Source organism: Blastomyces dermatitidis, assembly GCF_000003525.1.
Source record: "Blastomyces dermatitidis ER-3 genomic scaffold supercont1.15, whole genome shotgun sequence".
NCBI classification, from domain to species: domain Eukaryota; kingdom Fungi; phylum Ascomycota; class Eurotiomycetes; order Onygenales; family Ajellomycetaceae; genus Blastomyces; species Blastomyces dermatitidis.
This window is the reverse complement of record NW_025544788.1, coordinates 271,058-292,834: the sequence shown is the minus strand read 5'-3', so window position 1 is coordinate 292,834 and position 21,777 is coordinate 271,058. Positions and strand designations below refer to the sequence as shown.

Sequence of the window (21,777 nt, the reverse complement as noted above, 5' to 3'; positions counted from 1 at the left end):
AGCTGCTGATAAAGCTGTTAAGTATCACTAGCAGCAGATTCTTATACCAGGAGAACTGAAGAATGACTGCGGATATGATAAACCTTCATTGACAGGTCTTGATCTGGGAAGGTATGCAAGAGAAGTACTTTTGTGTCAGGAGACTTGTTGTTTTGTTCTTGACTTCACACTCTGCTGATCTCTTATGCAGTTATAGGAATTCAATCAATTAGGTGTGATTGCATCTGCGCACTTTGACATCAATAAAGAGGGACAGTGATTTGTCACCACTGTGCTTGAATTTCTCTGGATGAGCAAGGAGCAGCTTGGATATCATCCCGCCATTATTGATGCCGAACGGCATTAAGTATATTGACATCAAATGAAATGGACAAAAGGAGTGTCTCATCATTGATGGATTGATGATGCGGGCGCAGTGCATCACAGGCTGTGCCACAACTGAGAATGATGATTTGCAGATACCTCTTGTGATCAAAGACTCGTGGCAATACTTGGAGCGCGACGAAGAAGGTGAACTGCTGCGCGAGGCGACGAAGTTGAAGTAATGTATTCAATATTCTTTTATTCTCTTTTTCCCCAGTCTCTTCTTTCTCTCTGATTTTACATATACCCCTGCTTGAACCCGTGCGTTGGGATTTGGATTAGTTTAGAAGTCTCTTGTAAAGTAGAATGGATTTTTATCGAGAGCAACAGTTGAAATAGTCATATAATCTCACTGGTCAGTTCTATCAATTATTCTAATTTTTATCCTTCACACAGGACTTTGGGATAAAGGAAATTAACTAGACATAAGTACACCAAAGCTCAGTCACTCTTTGCCGATTATAGATTATAGGCTGTTGTCCTTTACTGTTGTCGCGGCTGCTTTTTGATCGCGATGATCTTCCTCGTCTGAGAGCCGCTGCATGCACGTTCGACGTTCAAATTCTCCTTGTATCGCTTGAGCTGCTCCGGAGCGATCTGCGCCGCATCTTCCTCCGACCTCCATGTCGGTGCCCGAATCTACGTCGCAAATACATAATAAGAAACCTCTACTCCCAGACTTACAGCCGGGGTAAGTTGAGAGCAAGGTGTAAGGTTAGATAGAGCAAGTGAAAGATTGGAACAGGTGCTCTACTATTACACCTGCTCTAACCTCACACTCTGTTCTAATCTTTCACCTGTTCTAACCTTACTTCCACTCTAGTATTATCACTGCTGTAAGTTTTAGGGGTTTTTTGACTTTCATTGCCATGACTTGGAAGAAAGAATAGAATCTCATTGTCAACTAGATAAGCAAATACTAAGGTAGTGAACACTATAGACACTATATAAACAGCCACCTTTCAGATTCTAACAATAGCTCTCATTGAATCTTACAGTGTACGGCCTGATTGAATTACTGATCTAATTTATCAGAATCTTTGCAGAGAGCTGAGGTCGAGAAAGTGTTAGGGCTTTGAATCTCAGTGCAGAAAGAGAATATATTGATTGCCAAACTAGGTAAGCTATTTCAACGAAATACTAAGGGGGTGAGAATAAGAATAAGAGGGTCTGGGAGGAGATGGCATTATATACAACAATGCAGGCGACTTTCACTGTCTCAGCTCTAAGCTCTAGTTTCTATCCACCGCTGATCTCCAGATCTTAACAGGAAGGACTGAAATGGTAGGAATCTCATAACAAAAGCAGCATTGCAACCACTGCTCGGGATAGCATTCTTGAGGCCAGTCACGGTGAGACATACAAGCATTCCAGCTTGCTGAGCCTCAGTATCTGAGAATCTACGGTAGGGTGGGCGGTGGTGGAAGATTGCACGCAGCGAGAATTTGGCACCACTCCCAATTGGCACATAGAAACCAGTAGACATCATCTTTGCTGCCACTCTCATGGTTAAGGACATGCCTTCTAAGGCCCTCTTTCTTTCTCCATGGTTCAATCACAATCCAGATTTACTGCTCCGATCAGCAATGTGTGAATTCTAGACAAGATAAATGGATCTCACATTAATACAGTCTGTTCTGGTTGCATCATCTATTTCTTCGCTGTCATTCTGAGCCATGTAAAACATTTTTATTTGATGCCAGTATGATCAAATCATCCTCTCGCTGTGAATTCAGTGATAGTGGGTTTCATCAAGCCAGTTGAGGAATGCCTTGAATCTGAAGAATGTCAATGTTGTAAAAAACTGACAAGGTGTGATATTGAGTTTCTCGGGACAGTAACTGATTTTATAAGTTAATAACTCACATCTTCCAGCTTTCTCCAGACTGTCCATGCACCTCACTTGATGTTGTTTGCATGACTTTTCTTGGTGTGAGCCATCTCATGCTCCTTCTCTTGTTGTTTTGAAATCTGTATTTGTTGGTGCCAGTCTTAGATGACAGCCACTGTGTTGAGCAGCAGCATGCTTAGACTTTACAATTGTCATGTTAAGTGTTGCTGGCGGAGTTTGTCCTTAAAATCTCTAGATCTTGGGAGGGGAATTAAGAATAGATAGAATTGAAGTGAAGTAAAAGTAGAGTGTTGGATGGATTTGTATATGAGGTCTCTGATTATGAGGAAAATAGAATGAAGAAAGCTTCTCTGAGGGCGAGAGAGAGCATGAAATTTTAGAAAAGATGGTCTCATCATAGATGAGGAGCGCAGGCCGATTTTGAAGCCATCAACAGTGGGGGTGCACCTTCGGATGCGGTCACGATTAATATTGAGCCGCCCACCTACCCTTCCCTTCCTCCCCTTCCTCCCCTTCCTCCCCTTTAAAAAGAGAAACCAGACCACCTTTTTTTTCGCTTAGTTTAGAATAGATCCCCTCACAGGAGAGCTCATTGGGGCTTCTTACCCCTGCTTAAATACTTGAAGTTCAAATCAGATCAAGTCATGATCTAGCCTCTGGTTTCAGAAGCAGAAGTTGCCTGAACCGACTGGGCTGCGCCTGCCAAGAGAAATGGTGCTGTAAAAGCGGCCGTGAGGCTAAGCCTCTTCAGAGAAGATGCCCGTGTGCAATACCGTCGCGATACTGTTGCAATACAATACCGCTGTGACGGCCAAAAGCAGCGAACCCGCTATACCAAAATCGGGACACCAAAACGGTCAAAGATGGGATCTCTTAGGTGTAAGAATATATATAGCGAATAAGAATGACAATACCATTATTGTCCACATAAGCTGGTACGCTGCGTAGGCCTGTATGCGTAGTTAACTACGGAGTACTAACCTTCTAGTTACCCACCGAGTCGAGTCTTGTGACCAATTTGTTCTTTTTCTTTTTCACCCCCCGATTCAGTAACTCCGGGGCGGCAGAGCGTGCGTGGAAGGAAGATTGGTTTTGATATAAGTATAGTATACTCCGTAGTATGCTGTGGATGGTTAGCCCTCTTTCGAAATAGAGTGAGTTGCCTGAAACAATATATATCTACATAAAAATATAAATATAAATATAAATACACGACTATTTAGACATTCATTCATACATGCACATATAACTATACATATTGCTGCAGCTTGAATTCCTTGCGTCTAAAGGTTCAATTTTCAACTTTCAATGTTTGCTGCCGTGCTCAGCATATTCATGAGACGAGATTGAGCAGTAAGTTAACTAACTTAGTTAAGTATTGAGTGGTCTTGAATAATAATAGAAGAATATATATAGCCGTACATGCACATATAACAATAATAATAAAAGTGTCCAGTAGTCCAGTAGAGTAGTCCATGAAGGATGATAACTTGTCAAGTAAGCACCAAAATATGATTCTGGAACAAAAAAGGCAAACCCGTGGGATGATAAGATATTCATGCCCAAGCTCCTTCCTTTTAACTTAACGTTACCTGTTTCATCCTTCCGGTGAAGTCCAAAAATCAAAGTTCACGAATAGCTGCGAGACATAAGAGTCGGATGGGATGGGATGGAATGAGATGGGATGAGATGCCGACAGACTCCACAGACTCTACAGACTCTACAGACTCTACAAACTCCCCAAGGCTCCCCGCTAGCCCTGTTATTAATTCTCAGCCTTTTCTTTTAGCTGTCTGGCTCCTTGACATTTTTAATTATTATTATTATTATCATTATTTTGTCCTCCTCTCCTGAGGTTCCGGAGATTCGAGATTCTGTTCCTGTTCCTTCTGAAGGGCCACTCCACTGCCAAATAATAATCTATCTCCCCAGACAGGACAGACAGTCGAGTCGGCCCAGTCGCTTAGCTGCGAACACTTGCGCCTTGAGCAAGTTGAGATGGGCCGAGTTCGCTCCCCTTCCCGCAGCGCCGGCCGGGGTTGTGGCACGCCATCTTAGCCTGTGATATGATATGCCAGCTATTTGTTTGATATTTCCATTAAAGTTATTATTCATTCAACGACGTGCAAATAATCGCTGTTATCTATTATTATTCTCCCCCAACACAGCTTTGGTGAGGTTTGTATTATTCTGTTTCTTATATATAGCTCTTTTTCTCTCCGTTCTCTCATTTCCCTCCCTCTCCCCCCCCCCTCCAAAAAGCCCCCCCTATATATGTCTGTCGTCTTACACCCAACCGACCTTGCTCTATATATATCTATTTATTTATCTTGAACCAAGGTCAAGCGCTCTGAGATCTCCACCTCGATCTGGACTCTTCGCATTTCCAGTTTTCCCCTTGCTGCCCAGCTGCCAGTTCCACTTCTTTTTGAAGCTTTTCCCATCGCCTATTGCTGGGTCTCAGCCCAACTGCCTTTATTCTTATCTCCTTGTCTCTTTGAACCCTCGATTTCTCTTCTTCTCTTCGCCGCAGTGTAGCATTTGCCACGGGTGTCTCTCCACCGTCCTCACCCTGCTATCCTCCCTTAGCCCGCTTGGTCGGCATCCCCGGAATACTCAGTTTGTCAGTTCCTTGTGAGCCCAGCGCTCGGGAGTTTTTTATTTTATTTTTTGTCTCTCGGCTCGTTGCCCGTTTTGCCATCGATTTCAAGCTCCGGTTCTTCTCCGCAAGCTCTAGATTCGACTCGCCGCCACTCAGACAAAACAAAAAAAAAAAAAAAAAGATTTAATACCATAATAATAATACTAATATAAATCGCCCCCATATCAGCCGGCCTGATATGGCCCAAAGGCAGCTATGGACTACTCTAATGACAGCCATTGATCCTCTCAATGCAAAAGCCATGCCCGTCGTCCTGCAATCCACTATCCAGCTGTTGGAAACAGAGCTTGCGAATGCCAAAGCTGCGCTCGAGGAAATACAGGCGCATTCAGCAACGGCAACATCAAGATCAACATCAACGTCAATCTCTTCTTCTTCTCCTTCTTCCTTGTTTTTGTCGCCGTCTTCCTCCCTCTCTTGCTATTGCGCCGAAATGCAGGAAACCATCACCGCTGGCGCTATGGCTGCGTACAAGCACCATCTGGTCGGCCGCGTCTCCCAGATTACCAGCTCGTCTCTACATCTGTCTTGTCACCCTAACTGCGCCGTCGCATTCTCACATAGTCCGTTGCACGTCTCGCTGCGAGACCTCCTATCCAATTCCCTCATCCTCGACCACATAGCGCCCTATCTTTCGATCTCGTCTCTACTCTCGCTAGCCTCCACATGCACTACCTTCCGTTCCATTATAATGGATACCCCATACGTTTTTCGGCATATGGATTTGACAACATGTCGCGGGGCTCAACCACCGCCGTTCATGGGTCCCATAGATGCAGGCGGTGAGGTGTGGAGGAGCGAGCGCATGGATGAATCTTTGACTGAAGACGATTTCTACTCGGGTCCCTTGAGAGGCATCTTTTCTAATTTAGGACGCCGGTCCATCTTGCAGGATGTCAGAACGCTCGTGCTAGATGGCCTCTCCGTCCCCACAGACCTCATCGCCGATATTGTGTTAACTGATAGGTTTAACGTTGTCATACTGTCTATCCGGGACTGCCTCAACCTGAACGAACGTAAGTTGATGCAGACCTTACAATATGCCGTCAGACCATCCCGGCCCAAGGGAATGCCAAGAGTGCGGGGAATCTATTATTTCACCGCGAAGAATGATTCACAACAGAGTACCTCACACGGCAGAAAGCAAATGTACCACACTTCCGCAGCCACCAAGTGGGACCGACCTGGGGATCACCAGCCTGACGATCAATCGAGCAATTCCGCCGACACCTGCCACACTGCCAAGAAGGATAACTACCACGATCAGCTGACGCGGAGACATCCGTGGTACAAAGCGTCAGGTAAAGTGCTCAGGAAGAAAATCTCCAACGGATGGGCAGAAACACTGCAGCTTTGTAACGGAATCATTTCCTTTGATGCAGTGCTGTGCCGGAGTCCAGCGCATCAACCCTTCACCTCTGCAGAAGGAAACGACGCGCAACCAGACACGTACCTCTCGCCAGCAATCGCAACAGTTGCTCTCGGTCCCAGGGGCTGCGAGGACTGTCGAACCTCACCTGAAGGTCCCGCCCTCTGGAACCACTCGCCGGAATATCAATTCCCGCTCCTCACGCCTCTCCCACTCCACTCCTCCCGAATCACTGCCGCCAAGTCCCCCGTAGTCTCTGACAACGATGAGCCCGTCCTGATAATGCAGTGCCAAGAATGCCTGATCGACCGCTGGTGCAACCGGTGTGGCAGCTGGTGGTGTTCAGCCTGCCTCCCGCACCCGGAAAAGCCAAGACACCATCGCAAGCTACATCAGACCGCGTCCCGATCCTCATCTTCGTCATCATTATCTTCCTCCTCCTCCTCGTCCACCTCGTCCGGATCCGGAGAGGAAGGAGGAGGCTCAGTATACGCAAAGGTATTTAACAACGGTCTCTGTCCACAATGTCACACCGAAACCACTACTACCTCCTCTCGTCCGATCCCATGATACATATACGAGGGTGACTTCAATGCGAATATTTTGAACCGAAAAGGGGACCAAAATAAAATATCGCAAGCCAGCACTTCTTTGTATAAAAAAATGGTGATATGATTGAAGGAAGTTCGCTTTCAGCCTTCCCCACTACTTTATTGTAAAATGTAGCAATACGTGGCTTTGAAAAAGTTCTTACCCACCCGGCGCAACAACACTTACCCCTCTTATTTCATCTACGCCCCTTTCTCTACCACCTGGACAAGTTTAGCTAACAATATCTTTTCTATCTAAATAGCGCTTTATAGCAGGCGTCAGCAGAGATTGCTGGGAGTGTGGAGCTACAGTAAGTTTCTTGACCTCTCCCAGTCGCATATATAACTGCGAAATCAACATTTATTTTATCCCGATTGTTTTACTGATTTTGGGTTTTTCCCCTCCTTTACCAGTGTGGTGCCTGCAAAGCAGAAGTCCAACGGACCTGCATTACATGCCAGGGCGAGTATTGCATCGAGCATAATGATGGGTGCACGGCTACGAAGGTATGTTAGCTCTCTTTTATTTTATTTTATATACAACATATCATCACGCAGTGTGTGAGGCAGGGTATACTTACACAACCCATTTATCCAGTGCGACTGGTGCAATACCAGCGGACGTCGACGGAGGGGTCCATGATGTGAACGAGTTTTGCACTGATATCCTCCGACATAACATACTTTCGCCACCCCCAAAGGCCATCGCCGGGGACGGACCGACTTGAAACTACACATACACACGAATAAAAAAAATTAAAAAAAGAAAAAAAGAAAAGAAAAGAAAAGAAAACGAAAACAAAAACAAAAACAAAAAAACACACTTCGCCCTTCCTCTCCGGAATTTCCATCGACACCTGTTCCTCTCTTGTTGAAAGTTACGAGCATGCCAGCCGGCCCTTCTCCACTCGATCTCAACTTCATATCGGTCCCGTAAATCCCCGTTCACTGTGGGAAAGCCATCTCCATCTCCATATCCATCGCATTCACCCCTCACCCCATAGCGACGGCCATCCAGATTTGGGCCCACTTCATTCATCTACGGCCTTATTTATACCTCTACCATTTTCCCTCTTCTTTACTTTTCTTTTATTCCTCTCCTTTCTCTCCGACGCTCTATACCACATATATCCTCTCTAATTCCGGTGTTAACTGTTTTTTCGCCTTCTCCCACTTCCGCGTTGGAATCCTGTTATGAACTTTCCGCTCGGATATTTCTTCATTGCTTCTTCTCTTCGTTTCATGCTCTTGAGAGTTAAATCTGCAAATTTGGGCTTCTGATCTGGTATGTCATTTTTCTCTTCTTTCGGTCTGGATGCGGGCAAAGCATTCATTTACTTTATATTTATATATATAATATATTTCTTTTTTTTCCTACTTGACTGGGTGTTAAATTCTGGGGACGGAACTGCGGGGAAATGGATAAGGTTGTCTTTCGTGTGGTTTGTTTCTGGGCTCTATTTTATTTTATTTTGTTTTTGTTTCATTTTGCGTTCCGGGGTTTCTAATTCTTTTTCTTTTCTTTTGTGCCTGGCTAGGTTAGGTAGACTGGGAGGGACACTCATCTCCGTTCTATATATATAAATTATATAAAATACCTTAAACATTGCATAACTATGGTTTGATATTTCCGTTGACTTTAGCTTATCTCTTACGGATTGATTTGCACTGTACATACATGTAAAGAGATTGTTGGCTTAAAAAATATATATATATGGATATATATTTTTAATGAGCAAGGCATATGGAAAAAATTTGTTTCACTTAATCTCTGCAAAAATAAATAACTAAAACAAAGGAAGAACGGATACTTGGGGGAGATATTTAAACGACGACAATGCGCTAAACTACACCGTATTTCAAATTTTTTAAAGGACCTCAGAAAGAATTCTTTGTTCTTTTTCTATTTCTTTTTGCCCTGGAAGCTGTTCTCTTTCATTCTCATAACGAACATATATGATGCTCAGCGTGCTCCGAAGAAAAAGCGAGCTGGGGGATTTATGAAGCCTTCCATTTGAGATTTAACCTACTTACCAACCAACCAACCAACCCAACGCTTCTCTCAGCGTTTTCTCTCCCAGTATAAGTTAAAAGTCGAAATCAGCCCTCCTTGCACCTCGCATTTTCCAGGTTCTATCTACAGAACGCGTCACACCAGGAAAATGTCATGCCACAAAAAGGGAACAACAGCATCGAATGAGAACCCCACGGCATTTGACTTTTCAGTGGGTTTGGCGCGTGTCAACCGCACGATATAGAAAAGAGTAGGGCTGGCTTAAGTTCCCGGCTATATACTGAATTAGGACGGGAGTAGAGCCGGGCCGGAGCAGGAGCAAGAGCAACAGGGTAGGAGGGATGAGTATCATCGATCCTCTTCTGCGACTTGATACAATAGCACCAAGTAATGTGCATGGAGAGGTCGTTATGTGCCGGGAGGGAGAAGGAATTGGATACTGGCTCGCCCCGCGCCCTGGGTTTGAGTTCACGAAAATATGAGGACGTAGGTACCAGAAAATATTAGAGCCGTGGTTGTTGGATGCGGCCCAAGAACTTCGGGAAGCTCGGGGAAATGGTTGATAAAAGCAAGAGGGGGGTTGGTGCGTTCCTTTTGCCCTTTTTCTTCAACATAGAAAATACTTCACTCTGGTTCTGGGGTGACGTTGTCATCCCACTTGGTTGTATCCCAGAGAAATGAGCGTGAGCATTTGGTGCCTGGATAACGAATGTGAGTATCTTGTGTTAATATCTAGTGTTTAGCTTTGGGGAATAGACGCGTGGAGCTAGCCATCTAAATGTTCTGGCATCTAAGAGGGAGGAACACACAGTACATATTCGGACAGCCGCCATTTTTCTGAATTCTCCAACCACATTGCGGATTGGGACATTTCTTCGTCATCCTCTTAATTCGTTCCTCGCTGCTGCGCACGCTTTGCGCATTTGGATGTTGGTCGTCATACTGGCCGCAGGTGTACTTGTGATGCCAGGGGACACCGTGCAGGAAGCAGCTGCTGGCTCCACATTTGCCACAGTCCACCTTCTGAGACTGGTTGCCTTCGGGGAATACTTGGCCGGACGAGCAGGTGATGGACAAGCACCAGGTCCAGCGCGGGTGAGATTCGAGTTCCTTGCGAGCAGCAATTCCAGTAATGACTGCATTCTCGGTACGACTCAGGACAGAGCGGATCTCTGACTCTGTGAGCGGAATGTTACATTGTGGACAGGTGCAGAGGGACCAATCAATTGTACCCTTGTCTGCTGGCTTGCTATAGTTAATCGGAGCTCGTGTTTTTAGGGTCATAACGATGTGCTTTGAGACACAATTTGAACATGTAAGTGGGTCATGTAGACACCTAGGGAAAGTGGGAAAATTTGCGCCATTGTGTCCCAAGGGCCTCATTTCTGTACAGATGACACATTCTCTAAAGGCATCACTTCGAGCCTTTTTGTGACTGCGGGGTGGGAGCTTATCAGGCAGAGAGAGTCCTGGTGGTTGACTCGACCCTGGAGGCTTTTGTGGGCTCCGCGGTCTTATTGGAAGTTTAGTCTTTGGGTTGCGTTTTACTGAGACACCTTTCGTCAAAGAGCGTCGTATACTAGCATTCGATTTTCGATTGTTAACAGTCCTTGGTTGTTTGTCAGTAAAACGCCCGGGTTGTTGGCGTATTTGAACGCCCATGTTACCCGGACTTTATGGGATGTAGGTATGGGAGGGGTAAAAAAAACGGCTGGTGCAAAGACAATAGGCTTAGAGCAAAATTGTATGTAGCAATTTGGCCTTGGGATATATTCAGATATGTTCGTAAAGGGGATATCAATTCAGCGACCCGTTTTTCAGAATAGGGGTTGGCGCTGATAGGCTTGGCTGCAATGGGCCGGTTTGAATGATAGAAACTGGGGGACAGGGAAATGGTAAGAGAATATAAATGGAAGAATGAGAACAAGAAAGAGTTCCTCGTTCACTTATTTTTCTCTCAATATAAATATCTCGAGAAAAGAGTGAATTCAGCTCCCACCGGGTCACGTGGTTCTGCTGCCTATCTCCCCTGCTTGAGTAATTGCAACGAGGTTGCAAGACTTCGCTGATTTAACCACTAACCGAAGAATCTGTTGTTAGCAAGAAATAGTCCGAATGCTGCCTGTCATGGTGGCTGTGATCGGGTTTTCATTGGGACTGATATCGTTGGAGGCCTGGAAGGACGGAGGAGCAATGGTCAGCACGCGAAAAACAGAATGAGAGACCCTGTAGTATAATGCAGATGGCCAATTAAAATTCCAAGGACGTCTGAAGAACCAAAACATGGGGTATTGTCCCCTTACTATGAGTAATATTAAACAACAATTTGAGCATGTTGACATGAAGTTGGACATAGAGTAAGAAAGAGGAAGAATGTCTCCAGTTTATCTTAACTACGTTATCACGTGAAGATAAGATCGATAAGATAAGATCATCTCGTAGGTTCTGGAAGCGGCGTTGGTAATCATCCAATATCAGACAGCTTGCCTTCGACAGCTGGGGAGATAAACAGGTTGTGTGGGATGAGGAGAGAGAAAACGATGGCGTAAACTTCGTCCAATCCTCTTACACCCAGAATTTATATACTACATGTTTTGTGTATCATGGCCACCGAACCGGATACCCTAAAATGGTCCGCCCAGTTTGCTGTTACCACTCCTACTCGAACAAAGAAGTTACCAGGAGATAAGATTCTTCTTCCTCCCTCCGCACTCGAACAGCTACTAGCCGCTGCTCCAGTTACCTCCATAGAATCTGCCCATACTCATTCGTTGACACCCCAGTTCGATCCTTTCAATCCACACACTTTTGCCGCTGAACGGCGAGCTAGAGAGTTGGTCGCAGACAGACAGCAGCAGCTTCCACAACCTTTGACCTTTCGCATAGTTAACCCTTCGAACGGCCGGATTGTTCATGCCGGTATACGCGAGTTTTCTGCCCAGGAGAATGAAGTTGGGTTGAGTGCCTTCCTTCGTCAGAGCCTTGGTCTCGACGATGGCGATTTTCCCTCTGCGGGGAAAAGGGTCATATCAGCGGAGGAGTCGCCATCTGATGTGGATATGCTAGAACCTGGGGATGGAAATATTTCGAACATACCAGAAGGTCCGATTGTCACTATACATGCGAGACAGCTGCCAAAGGGGACATATGTTCGCCTGCGCCCCCTTGAGGCGGGGTACGATCCCGAAGATTGGAAAGCGCTGCTGGAACGACACCTACGCGAGAACTTTACAACTTTGACGCTTGGGGAACTCCTACTAATTCCCGGAGGCCGGAATGAAACGTTCAGGTTTCTAGTTGATAAAGTGGAGCCCCAAGGGGACGGTATTTGCATTGTGGACACTGACCTTGAAGTGGATATCGAGGCGCTAAATGAGGAACAGGCACGAGAGACCTTGAAGAGGCGCTTAGAAAAAGCTTCTCGGGCTCCAGGAACAAAGGAAGGGAGTTCTACAGGTGGGAAGCTCTCGCAAGGGCAAGAGGTTAGTGGCCAGGTGTTACCAGGACAGTACGTCGACTACGAACTTCACGATTGGGACCACGAACGTCCTTTGGATGTGGAGATTGATGTGGCAGATGATGCAGACGTGGATCTTTTCATAAGTCCCTTTTCGTCGAGGCAAAGAAACAGACCCAGGGACAATGAACATGTTTTTGGAGATTTTTCAAATTTCTCCCCTAAGCGTATTTGTCTTCAGTCCACTAATGTCGAGCTTCAAGATGCGGAGACGGTTTACATATCTGTGCATGCATATTCAGAGGACACCTCAAAAAGCAATGACGCTGCCTCAAAAACCGCAACTCCGCTGAAATATAGACTCCGCACAGCAAGCATTTCCGCAGGAGAGTTATCCGTGCCCCCGGAGAAAGGTGACCACGATCTAGACGATACCCAATGCAAAAATTGCCGCCAGTGGATTCCGAAGCGAACCCTTTTCCTACATGAAAATTTCTGTCTCCGTAATAACATCCTCTGTTCTAAATGCGAAAATGTCTTCCAAAAGCGGTCCCCTGAATGGGAAAACCACTGGCATTGTCCGCATGACGACTCCTACGGCAACGACCAATCCAGCCAACTAAAGCACAACAAAGTCTTCCACACACCTCACCCCTGCCCCAGCTGCCCCTTCACAGCTACCAGCCTCCCAACCCTTGCCCACCATCGCACTACCACCTGCCCCGCCAAACCCATCCTCTGTCAATTCTGTCACCTCATCGTGCCCCAAATGGGCGAAGGAGACCCGGACATGCACGATCCCGAAGTACTACTCTCTGGTCTAACCCCACACGAGCTCGCCGACGGCGGGCGCACGACAGAGTGCCATCTTTGCAACAAAATAACCCGACTCAAGGACATGAAAACCCACCTGCGCCATCATGATCTGGACCGCCTCTCACGGCCGGCGCCGCGGGTGTGCAGGAACCAAAACTGCGGCCGGACCCTACAAGGCAATGCCACCAGTAGTACGATGTCCAGCCATAATACCAATAACAATGACACACTTGGCCTCTGCACGGGGTGCTTTGGCCCACTATACGCAGACGTGTATGACCCTGAAGGGAAAGCGCTACGTCGCCGGATCGAGCGGCGATATCTGACGCAGATGCTGAAAGGGTGTGGGAAAGGGTGGTGCCTGAACCCATATTGCAAGACTGGGCGGGCCAATGCTGCTACATCCTCTGATAGCAGTGGTGAAGTAGCACCAGCCCTAACGAGCAAGGAAATATCGGCGATGATTAAACCGCTGATAGATGCAATTAACATTGGTCCAGCGGCAATAACAACGATGGATGCGAACGCGCCGCCGTTCTATTTCTGCACGGATGAGAAAAGCCAGCAGCGGCGGAAGTTGGCGGAGCTGTTAGCTGCCGAAACTGGAGCTGAGACAGAACTTGGGACTAGCGAAAAGGGGTATGATGTCGTCTGGTGCATTGCGGCCGTTGAGGCGGGCGTGGGGGACTTGGGGAAGGCGAGGGCGTGGTTGAAGAACTGGGCGCCGGGGAAGGGGGAGAGGGTTGCAATTCGTTGAGATGGGATGAGATGTCCTATGTACATAGTCAAGGACATATAGATGTGGAGACGATGCTGGTGCTGCGCGTTTCTCGCTGGCATTATTTATGGATTGTCGTGAGACTGGCTCCTCAAACGGGGCAGAGTAGATGAGCCTTTCCTGATTACGTTTTCTAGGTAAAGCTTTTATAAAAACGGATGCAATTCTGCTTCAGCCCTATCTTGTCTCTTTCTCATTCATTGCACTAAGTTTTGGGACTATGGGTTGATCTCGATATAGATAGTATAGCTGATATCTAGCTCAGAATCTCATTGCATTGACATTTAATCGAACAATACTTGCATTATTATCGTTATGTCTCCTTCTCCTCCTCCCTTCCATTCCATAACTACCTTCTTGTATATATCATGCTTCCTTTGCCATTCCATTCCCATATACTAAACAGTTCATCATAAAGCCCCTGTGAGCGACAAAAAAAGATATACTATTTTACTTCCCTTTTTAGTAAGAAAATTCACATTTCACCCAACATTAAATTCATCTCAACCAAGGCACTAATGAAATAGCGGAACAGCAAAGCAGCATCGCCAAAGCAGGACCGAAGACAAGAACGAAGCAAGACACCCCGAACCAAACCAAGCAGCTCTAAGAGTAGAAACGAGATAAGAGTATAATCGAGTCAATCGGACGTCTATCGGACGTCTATTGTTTTTCAAACCCTACTCGACTCAAGCAAAGGTGAACATGACATGAAGTGTATAGAAAAAACAAAAAGTTCATCTTCTCTCCCCCTTTTTCCGGCCTTCCCAACCCCCTCCCACAACCCACAACCAATAGATCACGGTTTATACATAGCGACAAAACTCAACCCCCTGTCGCTTTGGCAACCAACGACCCACTCCCCCTGGACGAAAAGATCCCCATAATACCAAAAACAACATAAAACAACGCAAGCGGATACGCAACCAAAAACCTCATCCCGCGCATCCGCGCCACGGCACAAAACATTCCCGAACTGCTATATGTACACCAGCCCACCGCGGCGGTCGTTAGTAAGTATCCAAATAGCGTGTCCATGGGTATTAGGATGCCGACGCCACTTGTCAGTACGAGGGGTAGGAAGCAGTAACCCAGAACACTGGCGGAGCGGGGGAACGTGAGGGTTGATGAGAAGTGGCCAGCGCTGCCTGGGACAGTGGAGCCAGATGAACCGGATTGCTTGTGATGTGGGTGGTAGCCGGTTGTGGCGGAGACGGGATCGAGGGAAGATGCTTCCGGGGTTGTGGAGGTCGGGTCTATAAGCGACGGGGACATGAGGCTGAGGATGAGGTGGAGGGCAAAGGTGCCGAAGACGGCGACGCCGTAGATGTAGCCGTAAAAGACTTTTCCGGAGAGGAGGAGGAAGGTACCATAGAGGACTATGTAGAGCAGCGCGCCGTAGAGATCGCTGTCGTCCATGAGGTGTTGGTCGATGCGGGCGAAGGGATTGAGGACGGTGAGGGTCTTTATGTTGTATAGGTATTAGCTACCTACATTATATCTATATATATGCCCATAGTCTATTGAGAGCGAGGATTCCCCAAGGGCCAATAGGAAAAAATCATCTTACCTTGGTCCGGATATGATCAAAATTAACACCCAATTCCTCCAACAACGGCGGTTCCCCTTCGTATCCCTCTGTGCCGAACGCCGCTAACCATCCGGTCCTCAACCCACCCTGCTCGCCCATCCGCCCACTCACGCCCGCCGACGAAGCCCCAAACGCCGAAGCTCCATACCCACCGGGTCCCCCTGACGCTCCCCCGCCAACAGAAAAACCGGAGCCTGGCCCAGAAGCTACGCCGTAGCCGCCATATGTGGCCTGTGAGGGCGTTGTGTGACCGGAAACAGATGTGTAGGAGGTAGGGTAGAATTGGAGGTTTTGTGCGGATTGTTGCTGAGCGCCGCCGCCGTATGGTGGCTGCTGCTGGTGTTGGGAGTAGAATTGGGCCATTACGGCCGGATGGAGGTGGTTTGTGGACAGTGGATAGATGTGTTTGGGTGTGTGCGGAGAGGCAAAGGGTTTGCGGTGGTACTGAGGGCGGGTTTCAAGATATGGACAGGAGGCCTTGTAGCGGATATATGCGATCGGGATGGGGGTTTAGGTGGCGACACTAGTAGGTAACAGACATAGAAGGAATGTATAGAAGTTGGTGCTGGTGGTAGTTGGTAAGGTAGTAGTTTGGTGATGATATATAGTTGTTAGCTAGCTATTATTCTTGTAGTTAAGTTGTTGCTTTGGGCGACGTGGGATCTAAGTTACACAGTGCCAAGACCAAGCAGAACCAAGCAGGGTACAGCGTACTCCGTATGTAGTCCACTTTTCTTTTAGTCCAACAAAACATGTTGATATTTGAAGTGTGAAAAATAAGAAATATTTTATCCCCTTTCTATTATTCCTTTAATACTTTACTATACATATACATCTATCCTTTCTCTTTTGTTATAGGAAATTAATCCCAATCCCGAATTGCAACCCTTTTCTCCCCTCCTCTCCCCGTCGCAGGATAAGGGGCAAAGAGAAATTCAACTCAAACCTCGCAGCAGGATGCGCATATACGAGTCCCAGACCAGCGGCCATGCTTGGTAATCCATTCCCTAGTTCCGACACGGTCGCCACCATGCTATCTCTAACCTCCCCTTGCGTCGACGGTAGTTTCCTATCCTGCGTCTTCAGCGGTAGAAGGCGGCCTGCGTTTACAAAAGCTTGCAGCCGTAGTGGTTTTTCCGCCCCAACTCGAGGCAAAGGGAACAGGAGATTTGCACTACCCGCCGCGAAAACGTCTCCCCCTAATGCGTCGGGGCCTTCCCGTGGGCCGATACCCGCGAGTCTAAAGCCGCGTACATCGGTCGGGCCACCCAGCTGGAAGCGATCGTTGATACGGGAAAGTTGAGGCTTCTGAGTCGCATCTAGGCCTAGTGGGTAGAGGATACCAGCACGGAAACCTGTGGTCAAGCTGATGCCGCTGTCCCCTTTCACTCCGGGGATGGGAATTGGCACCGCTCCCTGGGCTTCCAGCTCTGATTTCCAGAACGATACATCCCCCTTAAGCGGACCCAATCCAGCCACCTCGTTGAAGGTCCTCGTGTAAAATCCTCGCGAGGGAAGGAGGGGGTTATCACGCCTGTCGTTGACCCATGTGTGGGAGATGCTGCTCTTGACGCTATCGCCCGCATCCCCACGAACAGTTGGCGAGGCGTCCGTAGACAGGCCGGTCACTTGTCTCCAGAACCCATTGTAGCCCAGTTCATGTCTGTGCCCGGACGGGCTCAGCCAACGGAGCTTCGTCCAGGCTCCTTTGACCACCTCTTCGTGACTAGCCCAGCTCTTCTCCGTTGAACTACCAATCCCGCCGATTTCACACCTGAAGTCCGGGTTGCTGAGGATAGGAGTGTCGAATGCGGCTTGGTAGGCCGATCTGGTCCGGGTGCCGAGCGAAGCGTTGACATTCAGAGACTCGGCGCCACCAAAGATATTCCGCCACATAAAGTTGGCATAGGCGGATCCTTCTGCATTTCCGAGATCCGTGCCTGTCTTTAGCAGGATGCGAGACTTCTCTTTGACGGAGAGGTAGACTTCGAGATCCGTGGGAGTTGTAGATGGGTCGGTTTGGGAAGGTTTGTCGAGGAAGACGGAGATGGGGTGTTCGAAGATGTCTAGTATTCGATTTATTTAGTTTTGCTTTGACTAGGCGTTTGGACAATCACGAGAGTAAACATACCAAATCGACTAAGTTTATCCGTGCATATCGAGATTTCTGACAGGGCTTCCGAGAGGGTATACGGGCGGTCATTATTTGCGCTCAAGAGCGGGCTGAGGACTTTTTCCAGGAACCCTCTCCTTGTGTTGTTCGCATTGAGGACTTGGACGGACGAGATGGTACATGGTAGCGTGGAATTTTGGTCAATCTGATATTTTGTTCCCATCCAATGAGCTTTACAATTCTAATGGGAATCGGCCCCTTCGATGCGGGACGAGAATTTCGCAATCGGAATTTCTGCCGAGGATGGTATGGGGTGGAAATGGTAGCAAGAAAAAACAAACCAATTCAGCGAGCCGGGACTGGGCTTTTTGATATATCGCATTTATTCTCTCATTAACAGCCTGCTGCTGCTCCTCTAGCACCTTCGGATCGGTCGACTTCTGCTTCAGCCGTTCGAATATCTACCAACGAAATCACCTCAAAAGAGGCACAGTTGGTTAGTAAGTAAAATAAAACACAGGACATAGCGTAGATACGTAGATACTCACATTCTCGTCACTCTCGAGTGGTGATACCATCGCGACGCTCGACAATGGCTAGCATATATCGGTTGTTTGTGTTCCATCAAGAATCCTGTTTCGGGAGCCGGGATGGGATTGCCTTTACGGTAAATAGTCACGTGATTATATATTGTAGCGGACGGGCGTATCGTATGGTACGTACTGTCACGGTTGACGGTCCTATTACATTACGGGGGATCCACCTGGCCTTTGCAACTTCAGCTTCATCTTGATCTTTCTTTACTTCAACACTTCACACTCCAGTTCTCACCCTGCCTATTACAACTCTCGTCCTACGTACTTGGTGTTAGACTTTCTAGTAACTTACTACCCTCTTTGCGCTTCCGTGAGCTCCTCCTTCTCCGTTCCGTTGTACCGATCACTGGTTCCTCTCGGGACACAGCCGGCCCTCTCGAGATGGCTACAAGAGCCGCCAACAAACGCGTGAGTGTGCAAACCCCAGAATATTGTACAGAACGAGATGGGAGACGGGAGGTGACTAACAGCGATATGTGTTTCTCGATATGTTTAGCTTGTGCGCGAATACCAGAACATCCAAAAGAACCCGCCACCATATATCATAGCACACCCCTCCGATTCAAATATTCTAGAGTAAAACACCCCTGACCCTTATCCACGGGGAAAAATTAAAATCTAATAAATTTCTGACAGATGGCACTACATAATCACCGGCCCCCCTAAGACCCCCTACGAAAATGGCCAATACTGGGGTACCCTAATGTTCCCACCAGAATACCCCTTCGCGCCCCCCGCAATCCGCATGCACACCCCATCCGGTCGCTTCCAATCCTCTACTCGCCTCTGTCTCAGCATTAGCGACTTCCACCCCAAATCCTTCAATCCAGCCTGGGAAGTCTCCACAATCCTCATCGGCCTCCTCTCCTTCATGACTAGCGAGGAGATGACGACGGGCTCCGTTAGCGCCTCCGAGTCCGAACGCAAGATCCTCGCTGCGCGCTCGAGATGGTGGAACTCGACGGGCGGCGGGTCGTATACCAAGGCGGTGCCAGGCGTATCGCCATCGACCAGGGGGGTTGGGAGTGTGAAGGCTGGTGATGGAGGGTTGAAATTTCGCACAGAGTGGGCAGATGTAGATAAGGAGAATTGGAAGTGGATGGAGGAGAATCGGGTGGATCCAGCTACGGGCCAGTTTTTGCCGGATCCTAATAGTGGCGCTACTACCAATGGTGGGGGTGGGAGTGGCGCCGGTGGTACAAGATGCTCGCCGGAAGCGAGTGCTTTGCGCAGACGACATGCGGGGAGTGCGGCAGGCCTTGGTGCTGTGGTAGAAGGTGGTCAAGCTGCAAGGGACGTGGGTCAGAGTTGGATTCGACGGCATAAGGTATGGGTTGGGCTGATGGTGGTGCTGGGATATGCGTTGTTGATTAGACTGTTTGATGACGGGAGCGGATAAGATTTGGACGGATGCACTTTACATTTGAACACGTTGGTGTTTTCTGCCATCCATCATGAGCTAGGAATGGGTGAACATGAAGGAGAAAAGATGTATTTTCAGGACCACTCGCCAAAGAACGACCTTTCGCATCTACATTCGCTTGGGCACACTTACCACGCGGACAGCTTGTATACATCAGCGACAAGCCTTGGCCGGAAATATGAATGCAGCATTTCATAAACTTCGCCTACCTGAATGACGCCAGCACGCGAATCAAACAACAGAGCAAGCAACGTAAGTTGTTATTTATTAGAGAGAAAGATGTTTTCTTTTCTTTTTCTTTTCTATTTTACTCCCGTTTTTTTAATATAGTTTTTATTTGGGGATGGGAGAGCGGAGGTGGCGCACGGATGTATTTTTCTCATGTTTATACTATTTGCTGGTTGCTTTTCTTTCTATCTTCTGTTTTTCTACCTTTTGTCCTTTATACCAGTTAGTATCCCAATGCGGGGTCCCCCCTACCTCTCTGGATATAGTGCGTGGTATGTTTATATAGCATGTTACGGGCGTATGAATCTTGAGATGGCATGGGATGGGAGGGGAGGGGAGGGGAGGGGACGGATTGCCTTTCTATTCTCACGGAAATTAATGTCTTTTTTTCAATCGCTATGTAATGTAATGTATTTTATTCTTCGCTTTTCTCTTAAGCAAAGTTTTCTCCTGTATCTCCTATGGTTGTCCCCAGCTCCACTAAGACCCCGAACAAAACAGCCCTTAAAACGTGCAATAAGAAGACGTCTATCACATACGAACATAGGGAGTGGAAAATAGGGCTTCCCGTCCGCTCAGCCGTACTCAAGCCACTTTACAACATGCCCAACTACATGTCGAGCCTCCAAGTTGCTACTACTTCAAGAGTGATGATCACACAATGTGATGGTGAGTGCAGGTGAGTATGGGTGTGCTGGGTGAGATCATGGATGAGATTGAGTGACACTATGTGGTTGCAGGTAGGTCAGGAGGAATTGCCTGCTCTATCTCAAGAACTATTTCAGATAGACACAAGATGAACTGTCAAATTGAGATTCCTTTTTCATTCTTCAGTTCTCTTCTCTTCTTCAGATCTTCTGCACACATCACATGATACAAAATGGATGACAAACTGATCAAGATGTTGAAAGATTGGTTGAAATGTGCTGTGTCTTAGAGATTCACTACTCTGTACTGAGTATCAGCAACAACAAGAAGAGTAAGACAATATTGTTTGTTTTTGAAAACTGTCTCTGCTACTGTAACATGGCGGAACTGAAGCAGTGGCTAGTCAGCAGTGTCATGTAGGAGTAGTTGTTTGAGAAGTCATATAAGTGAGCTTGACTATCTTGCTTGAATAGTGAGCTTGTAGGCTACAAGGTTATTATGAGAATATCACAGATATGATACTTAGTATACTAAGAAGATTGTATAAGACATGCAGTAACTCTTATATATATTTCAGTAGAAGAAAAAGATAAATCACTGACTTCTTTGATGAAGAGCCAGCATCTAGCTATTCTATATAGACAATGAGTGAATACTCTTCTCTTATTTCATAAGTGAGAATAGTCAGAGTGATACCTCAGCAGTATCTTATTATTAAGAAAGAGTAATCTGCTGATCTTGTTATAGAAGTGAGATTCTTATACTCATTAATTAAATCTTTCTATGATATATTCATATAATATCATAGAGTGATTGAAAACCAGTTCAGACAGCCTGTGAAATGAATGAAATTATTTACATAAAAGTGATAAGCTGTGTGAAACTGTAATGAAATCTTAATACAGCTGAGAGTATAATAATACTCTTCTCTTTAAAAGTATAGTCTCTATATTCTCAAGATTATCAGATTAGAAATTATCTTTATTATATAGTAATAATTACTAACTGATTAACAGTGTATATACTGTGTATAATATAAAGAAATAGATGAGTTTTTCTACTAACTATGTAGATCTTTCTTTTCTCATCTTTATTTAAATCAAATATATAATAAGTGAGTTTCTTATATATCAATTTAAAAGATAAAAAATGTAATTAATAAGTGTAAGGGGCCTGCACTGAATAGATCAGTATAATATTATAGGTCTTATATAACAAAGATAAAAATGTTAGAGAAGAAAAGAAAGAGAAAGTGTGAGAATCAGTGATTGAGATGA

At 46.6% G+C, this 21,777-nt stretch overlaps 7 protein-coding genes across 7 annotated transcripts; 3 read left to right on the top strand and 4 right to left on the bottom strand.

Moving 5' to 3' along the window:
- Positions 1-846: 846 nt before the first annotated feature.
- BDCG_09331 (uncharacterized protein) lies at positions 847-1,870 on the bottom strand (the record flags this gene model as incomplete). The annotated part of the gene is made up of 2 exons (XM_045425114.1): positions 847-1,002; positions 1,727-1,870. 2 exons carry the CDS (start codon positions 1,868-1,870, stop codon positions 847-849), a joined length of 300 nt encoding a protein of 99 aa, XP_045273677.1.
- Positions 1,871-4,448: 2,578 nt separating this feature from the next.
- On the top strand, positions 4,449-8,752 carry BDCG_09330 (uncharacterized protein). Its single transcript, XM_045425113.1, has 4 exons — positions 4,449-6,744; positions 7,100-7,147; positions 7,251-7,343; positions 7,435-8,752. The coding sequence occupies exons 1-4, from the start codon at positions 5,056-5,058 to the stop codon at positions 7,477-7,479; spliced, it is 1,875 nt and encodes a 624-aa protein (XP_045273676.1). The 5' UTR covers positions 4,449-5,055; the 3' UTR covers positions 7,480-8,752.
- Positions 8,456-11,198, bottom strand: BDCG_09329 (uncharacterized protein). The gene is made up of 2 exons (XM_045425112.1): positions 9,660-11,198; positions 8,456-9,548 (listed from the first exon to the last, which is right to left on the bottom strand). The coding sequence occupies exons 1-2, from the start codon at positions 10,510-10,512 to the stop codon at positions 9,475-9,477; spliced, it is 927 nt and encodes a 308-aa protein (XP_045273675.1). The 5' UTR covers positions 10,513-11,198; the 3' UTR covers positions 8,456-9,474.
- Positions 11,199-11,322: 124 nt separating this feature from the next.
- Positions 11,323-14,387, top strand: BDCG_09328 (ubiquitin fusion degradation protein). Its single transcript, XM_045425111.1, has one exon. The coding sequence runs from the start codon at positions 11,454-11,456 to the stop codon at positions 13,878-13,880; it is 2,427 nt and encodes an 808-aa protein (XP_045273674.1). The 5' UTR covers positions 11,323-11,453; the 3' UTR covers positions 13,881-14,387.
- Positions 14,388-14,726: 339 nt separating this feature from the next.
- BDCG_09327 (golgi membrane protein) lies at positions 14,727-15,855 on the bottom strand (the record flags this gene model as incomplete). Its single annotated transcript, XM_045425110.1, has 2 exons — positions 14,727-15,365; positions 15,472-15,855. 2 exons carry the CDS (start codon positions 15,853-15,855, stop codon positions 14,727-14,729), a joined length of 1,023 nt encoding a protein of 340 aa, XP_045273673.1.
- Positions 15,856-16,279: 424 nt separating this feature from the next.
- BDCG_09326 (outer membrane protein) lies at positions 16,280-18,222 on the bottom strand. Its single transcript, XM_045425109.1, has 4 exons — positions 18,154-18,222; positions 17,947-18,066; positions 17,624-17,810; positions 16,280-17,558 (listed from the first exon to the last, which is right to left on the bottom strand). Exons 1-4 carry the CDS (start codon positions 18,181-18,183, stop codon positions 16,345-16,347), a joined length of 1,551 nt encoding a protein of 516 aa, XP_045273672.1. The 5' UTR covers positions 18,184-18,222; the 3' UTR covers positions 16,280-16,344.
- A 63-nt stretch (positions 18,223-18,285) lies between these two features.
- BDCG_09325 (ubiquitin-conjugating enzyme E2 J2) lies at positions 18,286-20,505 on the top strand. Its single transcript, XM_045425108.1, has 3 exons — positions 18,286-18,609; positions 18,698-18,777; positions 18,838-20,505. The coding sequence occupies exons 1-3, from the start codon at positions 18,583-18,585 to the stop codon at positions 19,598-19,600; spliced, it is 870 nt and encodes a 289-aa protein (XP_045273671.1). The 5' UTR covers positions 18,286-18,582; the 3' UTR covers positions 19,601-20,505.
- The last annotated feature ends 1,272 nt before the right edge of the window (positions 20,506-21,777 follow it).